The 19,527-nt window shown below is 43.4% G+C and overlaps 1 protein-coding gene across 1 annotated transcript in view; it reads right to left on the bottom strand.

The window, feature by feature from the left end:
• Window positions 1–19,527, bottom strand: part of THADA (THADA, armadillo repeat containing) — a 284,676-nt gene that overhangs the window by 40,070 nt on the left and 225,079 nt on the right. The window contains exons 32-36 of the mRNA XM_014447808.2: window positions 9,592–9,971; window positions 8,634–8,752; window positions 8,234–8,306; window positions 5,383–5,536; window positions 2,020–2,151 (exon numbers count right to left, since the gene is read on the bottom strand). Of these exons, the coding sequence (XP_014303294.1) occupies window positions 2,020–2,151; window positions 5,383–5,536; window positions 8,234–8,306; window positions 8,634–8,752; window positions 9,592–9,971 (858 nt within the window). The remainder of the gene's footprint in view (window positions 1–2,019; window positions 2,152–5,382; window positions 5,537–8,233; window positions 8,307–8,633; window positions 8,753–9,591; window positions 9,972–19,527) is intronic.

Raw genomic sequence — 19,527 nt, 5'->3', positions numbered from 1 at the left:
TAAGAACAATAATGTTTTCTTACAAACCCCCCAGTATAGCCATCAAAATCAGAAAAAAGTTACACTGATTTTAATCTCTAGATAATATTTCGATGTTGTCAGTTATTCTCATAATTTCCTATATGGCTTTTCACCCCTCCAGTACAGGTCTGCTCCAGGGTAACAAACGATACTATATTCAGTTGCTATAGATTTCTTGTTTTTCACACCATAAGTCCCTTTTTATAGACTAAGATAAGGAATGCAAAGATAGACGTAGCCTTTTATATTTAGTATTCCCTCAGAGGCTTTCATATATGGAATTTCACATGCAAAGGAACTTAATAAGTAATTATTGATTTCTATTTCTTGAGAAAAAACTCAGAGAAGGAGGGAGAACATGATAATACAGTTTTACTATAAATAAATTTGGAAAAATTCTGAAATAAATAATAGTAGGGCAAACACTATAAAGATTAGGAGGGAAGAAGTCCACCTAGAATTCCACTATGAAATGGTCTTTCCAGCTTTGGTGGAGAGGGTCCTAGAGAAATCTAGTATTACATGCCACTAAATAAATGTTAACTGAGGACTCACCAGATGCCCTGTGTGTCCGTCTAAGGAAAACCCACAACTTAAAAAAGAATCATTAATGGCAGAATTTTAGGTATTGAGGAACTTGGATAGGTTGGGATTGGGGGTGGGGTGGGGGGTGGGAGAAGGCTACTTATATATCACAAATCTGAATGTTTTCCCATGGAGAGGCCAAGCTGATTGTGGCTACACCTGCTCTAGAGTAGTGCCACTGAGAGATTATTTAAAAACTAGCTTCTCTCACATGTGCAGAGAAACGTACCCAGACCACTACAACGGTGGGCTGAGGTGCTGGGAAAGTCACCCATTCCAAGGAAAGCTTCTAGGGGCTGCAGCCCTAACCATGGGGATAGGGGCCCTGAGCTGGTCACAAACATTGTCTGGCTGTTTCCACTCCCATTCTGCTGTCCACTAGGCAAATTTCTTTGCTCAGCTGTGATGCCCTTGCCTCAAAACGATGTTCTTGCTTCTCTTTGGGATGGCTGACTCAGATCTTTCCTGATACCCAGTCCCAAATGCACCAGAGAGGTCACCCTCTCGGATGGCCATTTGTCCAGAGGTGTGTGACCTTGCCTCCTGTCCCTTCCATCCAGCAGCCCATTTTCCACCTAGAGCCAAAATTCCCTTTTGTTTCCATAGCATTTGCTATCACATACAGATAACCAGGGCCCCAGGGCTATGAACTCAGAGCTATTCACCTAGGCTGCTCCTCTCCTACTTCCTGGGTTAATATCACCACCAAATGAGGAGCCAAGGGCCCTGGCTGGGTAGTTCAGTTGGTTAGAGCATCGTCCTGATACCCCAAGGTTGCAGGTTCAGTCCCTAGTCAGGGCACATATAGGAAACAACCAATGAACCCATGAATTGGTGGAATAACAAATCAATGTTTCTCTCTTTCACCCCTCCCCCACTTCCTCTCTCTCTAAAATCACTGTATAAATAAATAAAATTTTTTAAAAAAGAGAAGCCAAGGCACAAAATGGAGACTCTAGACTTACATGCGTCTGTTTCTGTAGTGTTTAAAAACTCACGGAGGAACACAATGATGGATCTTGATGTCTGGGTTATGTAACCACACAGATAATCAAGACTTGGCCTTATTAAAAAGGATGACAGTGTAACTGACAAAAGGCACTGTTTATTAGATTTCTATCTTTGAAAATAATTTTTCTCTATGGTATCCTAGAGCGGGAGTCAGCAAGCTATGACTAGCAGATCAAATCTCGGCAGCCACCTGTTTTTGTAAATAAAGTTTTATTGGAACAGCCATGCCCACTTGTTTACCTGTTGTTTAAGGCTGCTTTCCCACTAAATTGGCAGTTTCAGAGACAGAGACAGAGACTGAATGGCCAACAAAGCCTGATATATTCACTCTGACCCTTTACCAAAAAAGAGTGTCAACCCCTGCCTAAGAGCAGTAGGCACTGTGGAAGCAGAAGGAGGTACCTGTTGACTGGCAGGTGTTCTCTTGTGACATGGCGGTCGTCACTGTTTCTGTGGCGGCGTCTCTGATGGCTTGCTCCTCACTCTGCAGGAGGGTGAGGACACACCTCCAAAGGGCAAGTGTATCCTGCAGTCCTAAGGTGACAGAAAGGAATCCAGTTACCTAGGATGCAATTTACAAGCAGGTACAAATACCACTTCATATGCATGGTGGAGAACAGTATTTAATGAGCAACTGTCATTCCTCTTGTCCTGGGTATTCCAAGAAAGGACAATCTGAGAGTCAGAGAGACAGAGACGAGAGACAGAGGGGGGGCGGGGAGAGAGAGAGAGAGAGAGAGAGAGAGAGAGAGATCGATCAAGACCTAACGGGGAAGGTTTTAAAGTGTCTTTTCTTTTTTCTTTTCTTTTTTTTTTTTTGAGGGATGAAGGTTTCTGGAGGCAACCAGTCCCAGGCAAGGCCCCCAGAAGGTGCGGCCTGGCTGAGTAAGGCTCTGGGCCTAAGCTGTCCACAGTGACTCACAATTATCAGGAATGAAACATTATGCATCAAGGGTGCTTTGGGGAAACTAGCCCAGTGTTGATATGAGTGACTGAGCTTATATATTCTGAAAGCAAGTTTCAATAAAGATTATGCTTTGGGGGTAACAATGGAAAAAAGGGAAGGAACCAGGATAAAGGTTCCCATACCACGTCTCTGTGGGTCCTACTACCTGACCACCATTACCCCTCGGCAGGGACTCTGTCTAGTCCCTTGCTAGGTGCTGCTGTGGACCATGGAACTGGAAAAGAGAGTGTTTATCTCTGAGCACCCGAAAAGAACATCAAGTCAAGAACACAGGGCAATGAGAAGTCAGGGCTGGAAATGTGTGCCTGGGACTCTGCACAGGGAGAGATCACAGTGGACTGGTGTAATCAAAGCAGACTTCATGAGGGAGGTGGGCAGGGTCTCACAGAAAAGGTACATGTGCAGGTGGAATGGACCAGGCTTGTGGAGGATCACAGTGAAGGGCCCGGGAAGCCCGCCACTCAACATCCCTGGCCTTCAATGGAGAACCAGCTCTGTCCTAAGAGCTCTCCTTAGCCTATCCTCTCCCTATCTGTCCACAGAGAACCTGGTATCAGTCACTGGCGCTTCAGTCAGACCAAGAACAGCAATGGCTTCCTCTGTGGTTCCGGTCTCTCTTTTCTGTTATAAATCTGGCTTTAAATATTACTCAGTCTTTCAGAATCTACCCATTCTAAAGTTCTCTAGGGTTTAATATTTTCCCTTTAACATGGTCATTTATGCCTTCAAGAACCTCAACCTTCCCTCTAGTCCATTTCAATTTTTTTTTTTTCCTTAAATGACTTTGTTCTGTCTTTGATTTGTCCCCATGCACTTTTATGTCCTTTGTCTCCCAGTTTGGTACCTATTTCTCATATTCTCATAGGTCATCAGCCACCACTGACCTCCTTCCTTATTGCCTGTAATGCTATAACCAATTCCATAATTATGAATCACTGGTTTTTTCCCAAGACTCAGTTTCACTCAGGAATACCATGGTATTCCACACACATTTTGCCTGATAGGAGCTAGGGTTAGTTAGAGTAGCCAAAGTCACCCCAAAAACATGCTGCAAAATATTACTTTCACTGGAGAAACTTCACCAAAGTTTATACACCTTGGTTCTTATTCCTCTGAGACCAATGATTAAATCACAATCACAGAAGGTCCCCTTTCAGTCCCCGTATGGGTGTAAAAAGAAGGCCTGCAAGTCACTTAGAAGAAAGAATTAAAAGGACACTTGTGCCCTAACCGGTTTGGCTCAGTGGATAGAGTGTCGGCCTGTGGACTGAAGGGTCCCAGGTTCAATTCCGGTCAAGGACATGTACCTTGGGTTGAGGGCACATCCCCAGTAGGGACACGGTGTGCAGGAGGCAGCTGATCGATGTTTCTCTCTCATTGATGTTTCTAACTCTCTATCTCTCTTCCTTCCTCTCTGTAAAAAAACAATAAAATATATTTAAAAAATAAAAGCCCTAACCGATTTGGCAGTGGATAGAACGTCGGCCTGCGGACTCAAGGGTCCCAGGTTCGATTCCGGTCAAGGGCATGTACCTTGGTTGCGGGCACATCCCCAGTGGGGAGTGTGCAGGAGGCAGCTGATCGATGTTTCTCTCTCATCGATGTTTCTAACTCTCTATCCCTCTCCCTTCCTCTCTGTAAAAAAGCAATAAAATATATTTTAAAAAAATAAAAATAAAAAAAATAAAAGGACACTTGTTTCCCAGCAAGTTCCAGGGACATGAGACTTTATTAGTCTGAACTCCAACACTTCAAATCTGAACCTCACCATCTAAAAGAGCCGCTCTCTCCTTTATTCTTTTTTAAAAAGTTTTTTGTTAATCCTCATCCGAATATATTTTTTCCATTGATTTTTAGAGAGAGTGAGAGGAAGGGAAGGTAGCAATCTTTCCAGTCACTTAAGCCAGAAGCCTGGATGTCATCCTCGAATCTTCCTTTTACATGAACCTCAATACTAAGTCATGTTGATTCAACAGCTGTCCTTTCTTTTTCCTCAATGCCACAGCTTCACACTGACCCATTCATTTCTCACCAAGATCCTTGCAATAGGCTTCCCGGAAGAGGTGACGGTTAGGCCTAGTCTTGAAAGACAAATAGAAGTCAGTCAAGCAGCACTTTGTTTGCAGAACTGTTCCCTCCTGATGACTCACAGGGCCCATGCTGGCCCATGAGAAGGGAGAGGGAGGCAGGGCACAGCACAGGAAGAGCATTATAATCCATGTTAAAGGGTATTTAGATTTTATCCTGAAGGCAATGGGAACCTACTCGAAGGTTTGCAGCGTGAAGTGAAATGATCAGATCTGTACCTTAGAAAGACCACAAAAGCTTTTGGAAGCATAAAGAGAATGGTTTGGGGGGCAAGACAGAAAGAAAAGAGGCCAGCCTTGGTTGGGTGGCTCAGCTGGTTGGAGCATTATCCATACATCAAAAGGTTACGGATTCGATTCCTAGTCAGGGCACATACATACCTCAGTTGCGGGTTTGATCCCTCTTGGGCGTGTATAGGAAGCAACAAATCAGTGTTTCTCTCTCACATTGATGTTTCTCTGTCTCTCTCTCAAAATCAACAAAAACATATCCTCTGATAAGGATTAAAAAAAGAAAAGAGACCATTTAAGAGGCTGTTGGTGATCAATGATTAGAGTAGGAACCGAGAGGATGGGAATACACTTGAAAGATGAAAAGGTATAGTGTACACTGTCATTTTTCATCTTCCCTTCTTTTTCAACCTGGAGTATATCTAGTCATACTTTGAGCACATTTAGTGCAATGGATACCCCTCTGTTCACTACACTTACCAAGCACGGGATGGGGGTTGGTGAGGAAAAATGGTGTGGTGCTGGTGAGGACTTCAGCAGCGGCCAGCCTGGACTCCGTGGGAAGATGATCTCCACAAGATGAGATGACCAACTGAACCCACTGCTTCAGTTTGGGGGCCACAGAGTCCCTGGTCTGAAAGCACAACATTTAGAGCAGTTCAGAAGATGCAGTCATGAAAAGAGGGATGCGCTACATACACCAACCCGGATCTGCAAATTAGCTCTTGCCACAGTGGGAGGAAGGGTTTTCAGTTGTTTTTCTATCTCAACTAGGAAGAAATAAGCAAGCCCAGGGAAGAACATCTGGCTTGTCGTTCAGTAATACAGAGTCACTATAACTGGCAAGCAAGTTCCTTGAGTCTTTTCTGATGCACATCAGGTTATCAGAAAACTGGTGTATTTGACAGTTTCAGTAAAGACAAAACTTTTGGGGGAAAGACTGTGGCAATAAAAGTACTTATTGTCCCCAATAACCAGATGCTTCTATCTTTCATAAAAGAACTTCAGATTTGGCCGAGCATATAGGGACCCAGCTAAAGACACATTTCCCAGACTTCCTTGAATTTGGGAGCAACATGTAATTAAGTTCTGACTAATGGGATGTCATTGGAAGTGGTATCTGTGCACTTTTCAGGTCAAACCTTAGGAAATAGGAGTGACCTTCATTTCCTGCGTTTTACTTCCTGCTAGCTGAGTAAGGACAAGGTGATGGGAGCTGGAGCAACCCTCTGGGACCATGCTGAGGACAGCAAACATCAAGGCTAACAGCTGGGGATCCAAACACAATCAAGCCACCCTATCTGCTTTGACTGCTTTGACCTGGCTTAAGCCACTGTATTTATGAGTTTCTGCTACATTTAAAGCGGTTATCCTAACTAACATTATTATTTAAACAAAGCCCTATTTTTTAATAGTAACAGTTTTGCGATATAATTTACCCATTTAAAGTACTATGCAATTCAGTGTTTTTTAGTGTATTTACACATATGTGTAACCATCATCACAATCAATTTGAGAATATTTTCATCACCAGAGAGAAACCTTTACATTCTTTACTTATCATTCTCCATCCTGTCACCTGCTCCTTCCCCCAGCCCTAAGCAAGTCATCAACTGTCTCTATGGATCTGCCATTTCTGGACATTTCATATAAATTGAATCATACAATATGTGCTCTTTTGTGACTGGCTTTTTTCACTTAACATGTTTTTTGGTTTTTTTAAAGTGTTTTTTTAGGTTCATCCATGCAATAGGATGTATTTTTATGGCTGAATAATTTCCATTGTATAGACATACCATATTTCATTTACCCATTCAGCAGTTGATGGACATTCAGGTTGTTTCTATATTTTAAATTCTTGTTTTTTTACTTTTTCTAAAAAGAGGTTAATGTTGCAAATGTACTTTACTTCCCCCGTCAATGAAACTTCTTTAAATTTTCAAAATGAGATGACTGGCTCTTCGGACTATCATAGAACTAAACTGATGAGCACCTTAGACTTCAAGGAAGAGTCTGACTCCCAAGGCACAAAGAAACCCAGGTTTCCCCAGGAACTTTTCTTATGCATTTCTCTGCAGTTCTGTTAATTTTTCTCTCCCTGGAAAACTCCCAATTTTCATAAAATATCAGTTTATTCAAGTATCAAGCAGTGTCGTTAAGATTCATGTGACAAATGCTTAAAAAGGGCTTTAGATGAGAGTGATATCTTTTGGCTGCCTTATAACCACTTTCTTAGAACTTGTTTTTTTCCCTCTGGGCTGTAATTTTTTTTAGCAAATCCTTTCCCTTCCTACAAACATCCCCCTACCCACAACACACACAATTGACTTTTTTTTGCTTTTTGTATGCTAATGACCAGCTGGCTTTGGACCCCTGGCCTGCCTTTGAATAACAGACCAAAGGAAACCACTATCTACTTAATTCTCACCCTCTGGTTTTCTCTCTCAGCCCCAGGTTCGCTGAATTTAACAATCTCCTCTGTGAAGTCTTCCTCAGCTCCCAAACACTCCCTCCCTCCTCTGTATTCCCACAGTCTCCTCCCAACCAGAGCATTTGATGTCATGATTGAACACTCTTTTCTCTCATTAGACTGTCCCTCCTGTCTCTATTCATCTTTGTGTCTCCAGGACCCCTCTCAGCGCTGCGTTATTGTAAGGCATCAGAATCCGCAATGTCATGCTGACACTAGCACAGTGTGGTGATGTGTGACCAAGATCCTCAGGTAATTTCATGGTGGTACTGACTGCCTTCTACATATAATAATTCTGTGATGTGGCATCTTTCTCATCTACCCCTCAGTGTGCATGCATTTGTCTTAAGGCTTCTTCCCAGGAAGGTCTGTTGATTACTGTAGTTCCACCTTATCCCCACAGGACATGTGACACAGGTGTGGCACACTGGCCTCCATGCACAGCCAGTTGGGCCATGTTCTGGGGGAAGAGTCAAGCCACAGCAATATATTTTCATACTTAGTGACTATGATCTAACCCTAGTGACTTATAATCCTTGATTATATTCAGTCCCTCCTTAGTCTAGGTAGAAAAATCAGGAAAAAAGGGGTCTAGATGTGTATGTGTACATGTGTGTATTGGTGAGGAGGAGGTAGTGCTTTCTCATGGCCTCTAATAAAATGTGCCCCGAATAAGAGAAAAGAAATGTCAAAGGTGGTGCTCAAAATCCTCTACAAGTTATACCCAAAGTGAAAAATCAACATGAACAATATTTCGGTAGAGGTCACACAAACACGGCAGTGCTTCTGCCTACTGACACCTTCCAGGTAAAAAAGAGCACAAAAATCTAGACCCGAGATCAGGGGCAGAGTTGGCCTTACCTCTTCACTCGTCCGCATGTGGTGGACAATCACTTTGGAGGCAAGCCTCAGAGCTGCACTCTGAATTTCAGACCTAGAAAAAGTAAGCCAAAAACACCCCCCAAATCAAATGAAGCATATTTTATATAGAGACGGTTTTTGCAGATAGTCAGTAATCTATGTGGATGTGAAGGCTGGAAATCACCTCGTGGCTATACAAACACCTCCAGAAGTAATCACCTTTGGGTTATTAACATGATACTCTGACATCTTTCTATTGCTTAAGCTTAGAACATGCTCCTAAGCTGAGACTGAAAAATATAAGGCCTGAGTCTAGGTTAGGACTATATTCAAATTCTTACATAACTGACTGATGGGCCACCGAGGAACCCAGGTAGCACAGCAAACACTGGGGGCAAACCTTTCATTGGAAGCAGCATCCATGGTCCAGTTCAAGAACTCCTTTGGGGTTAGATGGATACAGTGTTCCGTCTGGTGAAGCCACTCACTGGGGTCCATGCAATGGAGAATTTTCAGTATCTGTGTGGGCCAGATCCATGAAAAACAAAACAAAAACCTCAGGAAAAGGTCTTCAGAAGCTAAATGATAATCACTTACAATAAGGGGGGTGGCCTATCTTTCAGAAAGCTCCCCCTGATTTATTTCCCTCCTAATACCTTGGGAGACGAAGACAGGGTGGAACAGACACACCCGAGGCGCCCTAGTGATCTGTGATCAGAGTCTAGATGTCCGGATTCCTAAGTCAGTGTCCCTTCCTTTTGATTATACTTTCTAGGTGGCTATCTGCCCCCAGATAGCCACGTCAGCAAAGACGACCCTCTGACACGTGCTGCAGCTAATTGCCAATGCTGTTCCCTACAGCGTTGAGTGGCTTACTCTCATCTGCCTCTGGTTAGTCTGTCATCAATATTATTATCATCGCCGAAACCGGTTTGGCTCAGTGGATAGAGCGTCGGCCTGCGGACTGAAGGGTCCCGGGTTCGATTCCGGTCAAGGGCATGTACCTGGGTTGCGGGCACATCCCCAGTAGGAGATGTGCAGGAGGCGGCTGATCGATGTTTCTCTCTCATCGATGTTTCTAACTCTCTATCTCTCTCCCTTCCTCTCTGTAAAAAATCAATGCCTCTGGTTAGTCTGTCATCAATATTATCATCATCAAACACTTTTCTTAGTGCCCATCTATGCATGGAACCATGCCAAACACCACACAAGAGAGTCTTTGTCCTCCTGATGCTGAATCTCCTTCTGATTGCTCCTGGAGAAGTCAAAGCCAACCATGCCCTTACGATCTGATCACTCCGGTGGGTTCATCAGAGTGTGGGCGTGGAAGGGGGCAGTCAGTACACCAGAGGCTTTACCTTGCAGAAGCATTCTGGGTGATTTTCCTTCATTGCCAACATCAAGAACGTCTCTCCCATATTCCACAACAAGGGTGGCAGTTCCTTCTCTCCTAATCCAGAGGCTGCTGCTGAAAACCTTTCCAACAGGGCTTCCAGTGTCAGCAGGCGCACGTCAGGGAAAGAAGACTCTAACAGCTGAGAGAAGGAGATGGGAACGTCTCGTGTCTGTTCTCCAGCCTGGACTGCCACTGCCCACACAGCAGCGATGGCTAGTTTGGTGAGGCTCTGGAGGTACTGAGGTAGGCCTGGCACCGTGAAGGTATAGGGGAATCCTGTTATTAGCTCTGATCTTGAGATGATATTTCTGACTTCCTCCCATATGCCAAGATGCTCCAGAACTAAAAAGCAAAAAAACAAAAGTAATCACTTCATTCAAAGTTCCACAAAAGGACTTGGGAAAACACAAGCCTCCGGATACACTAGGTGGGACTATCAGATATCTTTTCTGAGTATATTTCACACATTGCCCACTAAGGTTCAGACTTCTGGTCCAGAAACAATTTCTATTTAGGTAACTCATACTATTTAGGTAACTCATAATTTCCCCCCTGGGGGACAAAAGGCATTCCTATAGGAAGATGTGCTCCTTGCATCCCTCCCCAACATTTAGTCAATATGAACTCAGTAACCTCTTAAATCACCAAGCGTCAAAGTTGAGCTGCTCAGATCCCCTCTACAACACCTCTTCTCAGAGGCTCTTGGTCAAACCCTACAGATATGGAGCTCACATGACAGACTATTCTATTGTTAGTAGGTCTACTGGCCTATTTCTACATTTTGAGGTTCCCAATGAGCCCTTTAGGCATTTGAATACAGTTATTATGTCCCTTCTGTCTTCTCCAGACAAAATACCCCTACTTCCTTCAACTATTAACCATACGATGGGGTTTACCTTCTCTCACTATTCTAACTGCCTTCCTTCCTTTGGACATACTTCACCCCCTCTTAAGGAATGGCCCCACAGAGTGGAACATGATCCTTCGTGTGGCCTGACCAGCAGGACTATTACTTTCCCTGTTCTGACACTAGCCTACGGGAGTTGCATCACACTGTTGACTCATGTGAAGCGTAAAGCCCACTGGAACTACAGCCTTTCTTTTCTTGCTTGGTCTACCAATGATGTGAGTCATCTTTCTTCCACCTTGTACTCAGAGCTTAGACCTAGGCTTCTTTCTTTGTTTTAAACCCAAGTATATCCTGTTAAATTTTATCTGCCTGTTAAGTTTTATGGCCTATCACTTAGATTGCCAAGATCTTTTTGTATTCTCAGTTCTGATAAAAAACACTTAGAGCCTACTATGTGCTTAGAATACTATCCTTGAGAAGTTTATAGTCTGGTGTGAGAAAGAGAAATGAATGACCAGGTAATTCCAATATAATGGTTTAAATGATAAGCTGAGTCTTAAAGGGGAAGAATGGATTGGAACCACCAAACACAGAGCAAAGATTCAAAGGCAAGAAATAGAATGGACCACGTAAGATTCTTCAGACAACACAGTCATAGGGCAAACCTCAAATTGACAAGCATGCCATAAATGCCTCAAATAAGTATTAAGAATGTGGACTGGGCCAGCGGGGAGGACAGACACCTTCGACAAGTGTTCTGGTCAGTCAGCTCCCAGCCGGCCCTGTCCCCCACCCCACTCCAAGCTCTCAATTCACTAACCACCTTTCTGTGGGTCTAGTCATTCCCCAGTTATGAATCCCCCTGACTTTACCATTCTTTCCACAGAATTTTATCTACAAGGACATCAGGATTTCATTAAATGCCTTGTTGAAATTCAGATATCTCATAACTCAGCGAACACTACTGATTTCTAGAAAACTATCATAAACATAATAGAAATGTAAAATATTAAAGTAACAGTTGGAAAAAAGGTGAAATTTTAAACAAATCATATGGGCTTGCAATAATCCTGGAATTAAAATCACAAAATATTCATGTTACACATCAAATTGTTTCAAAAAGAAGTTTGCCCCAAGAGGCAAAGTGAGGGCTCAGGCTCCAGCATGACTGTGCCCCATGGAGACCACCGTCCGCCATCTATGGCTGCAGACACACCTTTTCTCTTAACTCAGACTCTGCAGAAGTCCAAGTTCAAGAAGGAGGGCAGGCATCTTTACAAAGCAGCAGGGAAACCCCAGGGAGTCGGGGTCCTCAACCTCTGTGGCCTCATCTCTACTTTCAATTCCTAAAAACCTTATCCCATTACAATTTACTAACAAGAAGACCACACTACCATGGTCTGGTTTCCAGATACCAATTCCCTATCCTTCTTACTCACTGCTGCCTGAGGACAAGACTACATTAAAAAGGGGTATCATTTGTTTGGAAAGGAGTCAAAATCATGGCTGCGAGATCTGCTCTTTAAAACGTAATTAAAAACAGAAAGAAAGGTCTAGGCCTGTGGTCGGCAAACCGCGGCTCGCGAGCCACATGCAGCTCTTTGGCCCCTTGAGTGTGACTCTTCCACAAAATACCACGTGCGGGCGTGCACGTACAGTACAATTGAAACTTCGTGGCATATACGCAGAAGTCGGTATTTTGTGGAACAGCCGGTATTTAGACTCTAGGACCATTGAGAATAATTTTCAGAGGAACCTGTTAGCTGAAAGAGAGATATTCTAGGCAGAGTGAATAGTCTGTGGGACTCAAGAGCTGGGCACCCAGACTCATTAGCTTCCTCTAGGACTTTGAAGAAGGATGGATGACATCATCAAGAAGTCAGGGGCTAACGGCACTGTCCCAAAAAAGGGGGACCTGGGGTACATGCTCAGGAAGGGTTCCTTTGAACTTCTTGGCCTATATTGCCCATGGAGTTCAGTATAGTTCCGTAAACATTTATTGTGCATACATTAGGTACTTTAGGAGATAAAGACATTCAGAGCTAAGAAATAAAAATTACCTGCAATTAAAGTGCTTTAAAACTAATGGGAGATAAAGACAACTACAAAAATTGCAAAACGCTTAGTGACTTAAAATTGTTAGTGAGAAAAGCTGACGTGTTGAGTATGTACCATGAACTATAGAATATTATATTCTCATTATTCAATGCTATGAACAATTACGCTTATTGAATACTATTCTAAGTACTTCAACATGCATCAACTCATGTAATGAAGTAGGCACTATCATTATTCCCATTTTACAGATTAGGAAACAGATAAGTTACTTGCCCAAGGTCACACAGAAATGGTAGTTTAAAAAACCCAAAAGAGCCCTCACCGGTTTGGCTCAGTGGATAGAGCGTCGGCCTGCGGACTGAAGGGTCCCAGGTTCGATTCTGGTCAAGGGCATGTACCTTGGTTGCGGGCACATCCCTAGTGGGGGGTGTGCAGGAGGCAGCTGATTGATGTTTCGCTCTCTCTCATCGATGTTTCTAACTCTCTATCCCTCTCCCTTCCTCTCTGTAAAAAATCAATAAAAAACAAAACCCAAAATAATGACAAAAATGAATGCAATGGGCACTTATCTTCTATTTTAAGAAGTTAAAAAAGGGTTTTCAGGAGGGAACACAATTTAAGAAGGGCCCTGAAGGCTGCCCAGAGGTGCCTGACTGGGAGAGCAAAGGGCAAATGTTTAGGGGGAGTTAGGGGGGGAGTAGACAAAGAAAGAGTTGCTAATAGGTTCTCTGGATTAAATGTGTCAACAGAGGAGCAGCAGGAAATGACCCATAAGCCAGGAAATTATCAAATGACATTCACTGAGGCACTTTCTCCAAAATGCTGCTTAGAAAAAATATTCTCTGTTGTGCGGCAAGACCCAAAGAGGCGTCCTAAAGCAGAGTTTCTTAAAAGCATCTGAATCACCGGGAGGGCTTGTTAAATTCCAGTCTGCTGCTGATCCTCACCCCCAAAGTTTTTGATTTAGGTGGTTTGGGGCAGGGGCTGAGAATCTGCATTTCCAACAAGCTCACAGGTGATGCTGCTGCTGCTGAGCCACAAGCCACGTTTGAAAACCAATGTCCTCAGGTGATGGTTCTTAGCCAGATGTTATAAAAACTACACATGCCTGGATCCCTCTCTGGCAGATTCTGATTCAGTTGGCTTCCAGGTGGGCACAGACATTTGTAGTCTGAAGAAGCAACAGGTGCCCTGGCTGGTTTGGCTCAGTGGATAGAGCGTTGGCCTGCGGACAAAAGGGATTCGATTCCGATCAAGGGCACGTTCCTCGGTTACAGGCTCCTCCCCGGCCTGGGCCCTGGTCGGGACACATGCAGGAGGCAACAGGTCGATGTGTTTCTCTCATGTCGATGTTTTCTCTCTGTCTTTCCCTCTCTCTTCCACTCTCTCTAAAAATCAATGGGAAAATATCCTCGGGTGAGGATAAAGAAAAAAAAAGCAACAGGTAATTCTGCTATGTACCCAGCTGAGAATCACACTCCTAAGATCCAACTCTCCCAGGGTTTGTAGGGTGTATGTGTGGGTAGGTAGGGCTGCAGTTCCAAGTAGAGCATAGCTCATTCTAGCCTAGTACCTCACCATAATGAAGAACTAGAGAATTCACCACACCCCATTTTCTCTTAAAAGTAAAAACACTAAACCCCTGACCAGGTAGTTCAGTTGGTTAGAGCATCATCCCGATATGCCAAGATTGTGGGTTCGATCCCTGGTCAGGGCACATATGCATGATATGTGGAACAACAAATCAATGTTTCTCTCTCTCTTACTCTCCTTTCCTCTCTCTCTCTAAAATCAATTTAAAAATAAATAAAATAAAAACACCAAACGAGAGGAAGTCACCAAGAATTCAAAAGAATGAATAGGTGCCCCTGGCAGGCAGGCCTTCAACGTGGCTCTCTATGCACAGGTTCCAGCAGTGAATCAGAAAGACCAGGCTCTGCTCTCAGGAAGTTCCCATTTAAGTGGGGACCACAGAACACCCTCTCCTCAGTGCCCAGAGTGAGGGGTCTCTAGGCGAAACAGGAGGTTGGAGTCAATACTTTAACTTAAGCAGCTGCAGTGACTAACAAGGACATATTGCTTTCCTGTCTAGCATAGCGGTGTCTCAGCCCAGGAAGTACATTAAATTCATCTGGAAAGCTTAGAAAAACACTTATGTCAGGGGACACTTGACCACATCTCTGGAGTGTGCCTGGTTTTAAAGTGACCCAGGTGATTCTGGTGCGCGACTGGGGTTGAGAGCCACTGTTTCACCAAAGGGTTTCACCACCAGGATTTCACAGCCCGGAGAAGTGCTGTTTTGTGTCCTGCCCTACCAAGTGCTTCAAAGTCTAGACCAACTACTTATTTCTGTTTTTATGAGTGCCTGTTGTTTGCAGGGCACAAAAAAACCTCTTTGATGGGGTTCCTCAGTCTGAGGTTTAGCAACCTTCTCCTCTAGAAGAGGATTTTTCTACTTACAATTTCAATTTTGACTGGTTTGGGTTTCTTTCTATCTTTCTTGGGAAGCCAAGTGTTCCAAAGAAAGAATCAAGCCCCTCCTTTGATGGTGCCATCTTATTTTTCATAAACTAGATGATTTTTGCAAATTCTTATTAATTGGAGTTTTCCCCAGCCCTCCTTGTTTGGAGAGTCTTTAGATTTTCCCATCAGTGCAGTCATTTTAGTCACCCAAGTATGTGTGACTGATCCGGAACATCCAATTTGATTTCATCTCTCAAATTAACATCTTCTTTAGAGCAAGGCTATTTCTAGCCTTCAAACGATTGGCTTGCTGGCTGAATTCACTTGGAAGGACACTACCTCCCGCTCTGCTATGTCCTAGTTATTTCAGTGAAGAAGTAATTCCCCAGTTTGGAATTCAAGGACCAATAAAATGTCAAAATAACGTGGCAGGTTGGAATAAGCTGCCAACTTTTTATTTGGTAAAGTAGGGATGTTAAAAACCTATCTATATTCATTTCATCAAAGAAGGGCTATCCTTCACACCAAAAAATAATAATCCATAGTGTCATCATAAAGAACAATTCTTTAAAGAAATTTGGCTTTAAGAAAAATTCGCTTTCGTGTCATTTTGTTAAAGTTTTATTGAGAAAACGTCACCAGGGACTAGCTTTGGAGAAGCTGAGAAAGCTTCCTGGGATTGATCTGTTTGCATACCACGACCACCCACAGCAGAGATCTCCTAGGAAGAAACCGACTTTGCCGAGTGGCTCGGGACAACGTCTGTGTGAAGAAGCACAGTGGCCCAGTCACTTCCCTCTGGTCACCTCAGAGGCGTTGAGTTCTTGGTTCTTTGGCGAGGTGCAGATTTCAGTGTTACATCTACAACCTGAACAGTGATGCTAAATGAACTGGATTTCAAAACCGCCACACCCTCACCAACCAGAATAGGGCGCTAACATCGACCTGGCTGAAAGGGGATTTCAAAGCTGCATACGCCTTGAGCAGGGACAGTGTCCTATTTCACAAATCCTGCTGTATTATTTAGGGAAGTCTGACTCCTCCCCAGGGGGCAGGCCTGAGGGTCATTCATCTTTGATTTTCTAAACTACTCATGTAGGTTTGTTAGAATTTCTTTTCAAAACATCATCATAATCTTAAAAAATACATGTTAATTTAAACAGCTTTGACAAGGGCATTCTGGAAAAAATGTGGATGATATCATTACCACATAATTATGGATACAGCTGAGTTTCACCAGAAGAGCATTTAATTTAGGTTAATTTAACTCTACATAAGTACTCAGCAAAGAGAGAGATTGGAAAATAACAATTAAAAGAGAGAAGGCAGTTTCACCTGGCCTTCTAATCACTGAGCATATTCCCGAAGCGTGTTTGTGCTGTCACCTGAGACCAGTGGTTCTCAGCTTTAGGGTGCTCACTCACCTCCAGATTTCCTGATTCAGGAGCAGGTCCCACAACAATCACAGGTCTAACAAAATCCCAGGTGATGCTGATGTTGCTGATGAAGGGACCACACTTTAAGAACCATTACCTCAGAGCATCTGAGATCAGCATGCTTCTCAGTGTAAACATCTTGCCGTGCTGAACGTGTGTAATTCTAGTGTTTAATGGTACCTGTTTGTGTAGACCATGGCCCCTAATCAAAGACAACCCTTCATCTAGTGCTCGACCAAAGAGCTCCTGAACATATACGGTCCCTGACCTTCCCTGCTATGTCACCAATGAAGAGAGCCTGATTGTTTTTGTGCTGAACTGGCCAAAATCAAAGGGGCAAGAGGGAATAAGTGTACAGGCCCAAGGTGACAGCACTGTCTTGGCCCCAGCAGAGATGGTTATGGGGGAAGCAAAAGCCGGGTGAACACAACGAAATTGTTCTATTTATAAGCAGCAATCAGTATCCATGAAGGAGGAAGGATCCCCATCAGGACTGAAAAGTCCAACCAAACGGGAAAAAATGGTTTACCGCTATGGAATAAGTCACTTACTGGGGATACTGTGTGAACGGCAATATTGATTGCATCACTGAGGTGGTCACTGGCCACTGAGGTATGGAAGAAGGGTGTTTATTCTGCCTGATGTTGCACATGCTGTTCCCTTTGCCTCAACTCAGTGAATGAATGAATAAATGAATGGATTTCTCCTTCATATATTATAAAGGCTCTGAATTCTCTGGTACCACTAGGCCAAGAAAACTTTGCAGCTGTAATTGTTCTGAAGTTTCTTTTATCCCCCCTGCCTTTCTCTCCCAGAATCTCTACTCTTCTTTTAAAAGTAGGGGGTGAGAAAATATAAGCAGATTTCACTTTTTAATGCCAGCTTGCTCTATTTCAAAGAATTGTAGCTCTGGTCAGAGAGTTCTGTAATCAGATCCAACAAAAGTTCTTATCTGAAACGGTTGATAAACTGGTTCTAAAAATAATCACAGATGATAATTTGTACACTGTGAATGTTAATGGCCTGTTATGCAATTTCTCAGTTAAAAAAAATTATATTGGGAGAAAAAGAAACCATAGGAACTACAACAACAACAAAAAACAACTGATTTAATAAATCTTGGCTTCTCCTTATCGAAGGGAAATTCCATTCTTCTACTTAATCCTCTGCCCCTCCCAATAAACTGTAATCCTGACCCCAAGGGCCCTTCCAGTTACAAACATGTAGAATGACCTGCTGGAAGGAACTGGATTCCAATTCTGTCTTGAGAAGCACCCTGAACTGGCAGTGGTTGTTTATTTCTTGCCTACTTTTGTCTCTAGGTCTCTGAACCCCTTCATGCCCTGCTTACACAGGTGTGAACTCAAACACACACCCCTTTGGAAACATCCCCTTCTTTCCTTACCCCCTGCATATTCTCAAAGGCATGTATTTTTAAGCACAAAATTCCTTACCTGCTGCTGAGCAAGGAGGAAGACTATCTTGTCAACCCATAAAATAAAAACACAGTTCCTTCAGAAAGCTCAGCAGGCACTGTGTGGTTCCAACAGCTTTTACTTCTTGCTTCCACCCACCATCCCATCCTGCCTCTGCCCAGCGCAGGGAGGAAGTCGGGAAATACTTGTAGAGAAACACATGACAGCCGAAAGACATGACCATAAAGTTACTTCTAAGCATACACAGCTTCTGGTTCTTTGTCAGTGAACTGCTCCTAAGGACAAGATCCGGATATCAGAGATTTCCCCATCGTACCTTAGACATTCCTGTTTAGTTTACTTTTTCCCCACTAAGGACCAGGGGCTTCTGTTCCACTCACAGGCAATGAGATACAGTCTGAAACCAACTTGAGAGGAGGGAGATGGCTAGGAAGATTCCTTTAAAGAACTGGGGTTTACCTCTGTTATCTCACTGTAATAAGAGAGAGGCTAGGACTACCTACCTCAGTCCCTTGCCAGCGCTACAGTTTACAGTTCTGGGAGAAACAGACTCTAGGACTGAAGAGGTTACTGGCACCATCGGACTGCAGACCAACACCTGTAGGAACGATGCTGCAGGGTGCAGCTAATAACTGGCGAATCCAACAATCTGGTTGCACTGGGAATGCCATTTAAGGTGAAGTCCGGCCTCAACATGGAGGCAGGAGTTAAGTCAATTCTGCCAGATGAGCAGTGGAAGACGGTGAACCTGAGAGTAAGTGCACCTGACCACGGGACCAGCAATGCTGTCTCCGACTCTGGATGTGATGAATATTCATTTCTTTGCTCTTGCTATCAATTTTACCTCCTACTAGCTGGTTGTTGTTTTTTTCAATGTTGGATTTTTCCTTTCTTAATGGCTTTTCAAGGAGTTTTCACAATGTTTTTCATGTGACCTTCACCCCAATCCTCTGACGGCATTATCTCCTTTTTACAGTGAGGAACCAAGAGGTTTCAAAACAAAGTGATGAACGTAATTTTTGCTTCAGCTCGTGAGGGTTTAATTCCTTTAGGAATTACCCTTTTGCCATAAACAACTAGAAAACTGGACAAAATGTACAAAATTGTTTTTAAACATTAGACATGGGCAGTGCAAGACAGTGATCCCCGACAGAAGGAAACAAACAAGGCAAGCCTTTCAATTGCCCCAGACTACTCCCCACAGTAGAGAAACCTTGTAATCTATGGGACATCAGGGAGAGACCTGAAAGAGTATCGCTTTGTTAATGGAGCTAAATTTGCACTAACTAAAGGCTCCTTTTTAGATTGGGTCCATCATAACAAAGCTTAAAAACAAGTCTTAGAAGATTTCTGATCGGAATATCTGAAGACATAATATTATATGATAGTACTCCTCAAATTAAGTCACAGGTTTAACACAATACCTATCAAAATCCTAGCTGGTGATTCTTAATTATATTTTTATTGATTTTGGAGAGGAAAAGAGAGGGAGAGATAGAAACATCAATGATGAGAGAGAATCACTGATCAGCTGCCTCCTGCGGGCCCCACACTGGGGATCGAGCCTGCAACCTGGCATGTGTCCTGACCAGGACTCCTGGTTCATAAGTTGACACTCAACCACTGAGTCCCGCTGGCTGAGCTGGTATTTCTTT

This window comes from Myotis lucifugus, unplaced genomic scaffold, assembly GCF_000147115.1.
Source record: "Myotis lucifugus unplaced genomic scaffold, Myoluc2.0 scaffold_6, whole genome shotgun sequence".
In the NCBI taxonomy this organism is placed as follows: domain Eukaryota; kingdom Metazoa; phylum Chordata; class Mammalia; order Chiroptera; family Vespertilionidae; genus Myotis; species Myotis lucifugus.
Note: the sequence above shows the minus strand (reverse complement) of the source record. Positions and strands in the feature narration are given on the sequence as shown.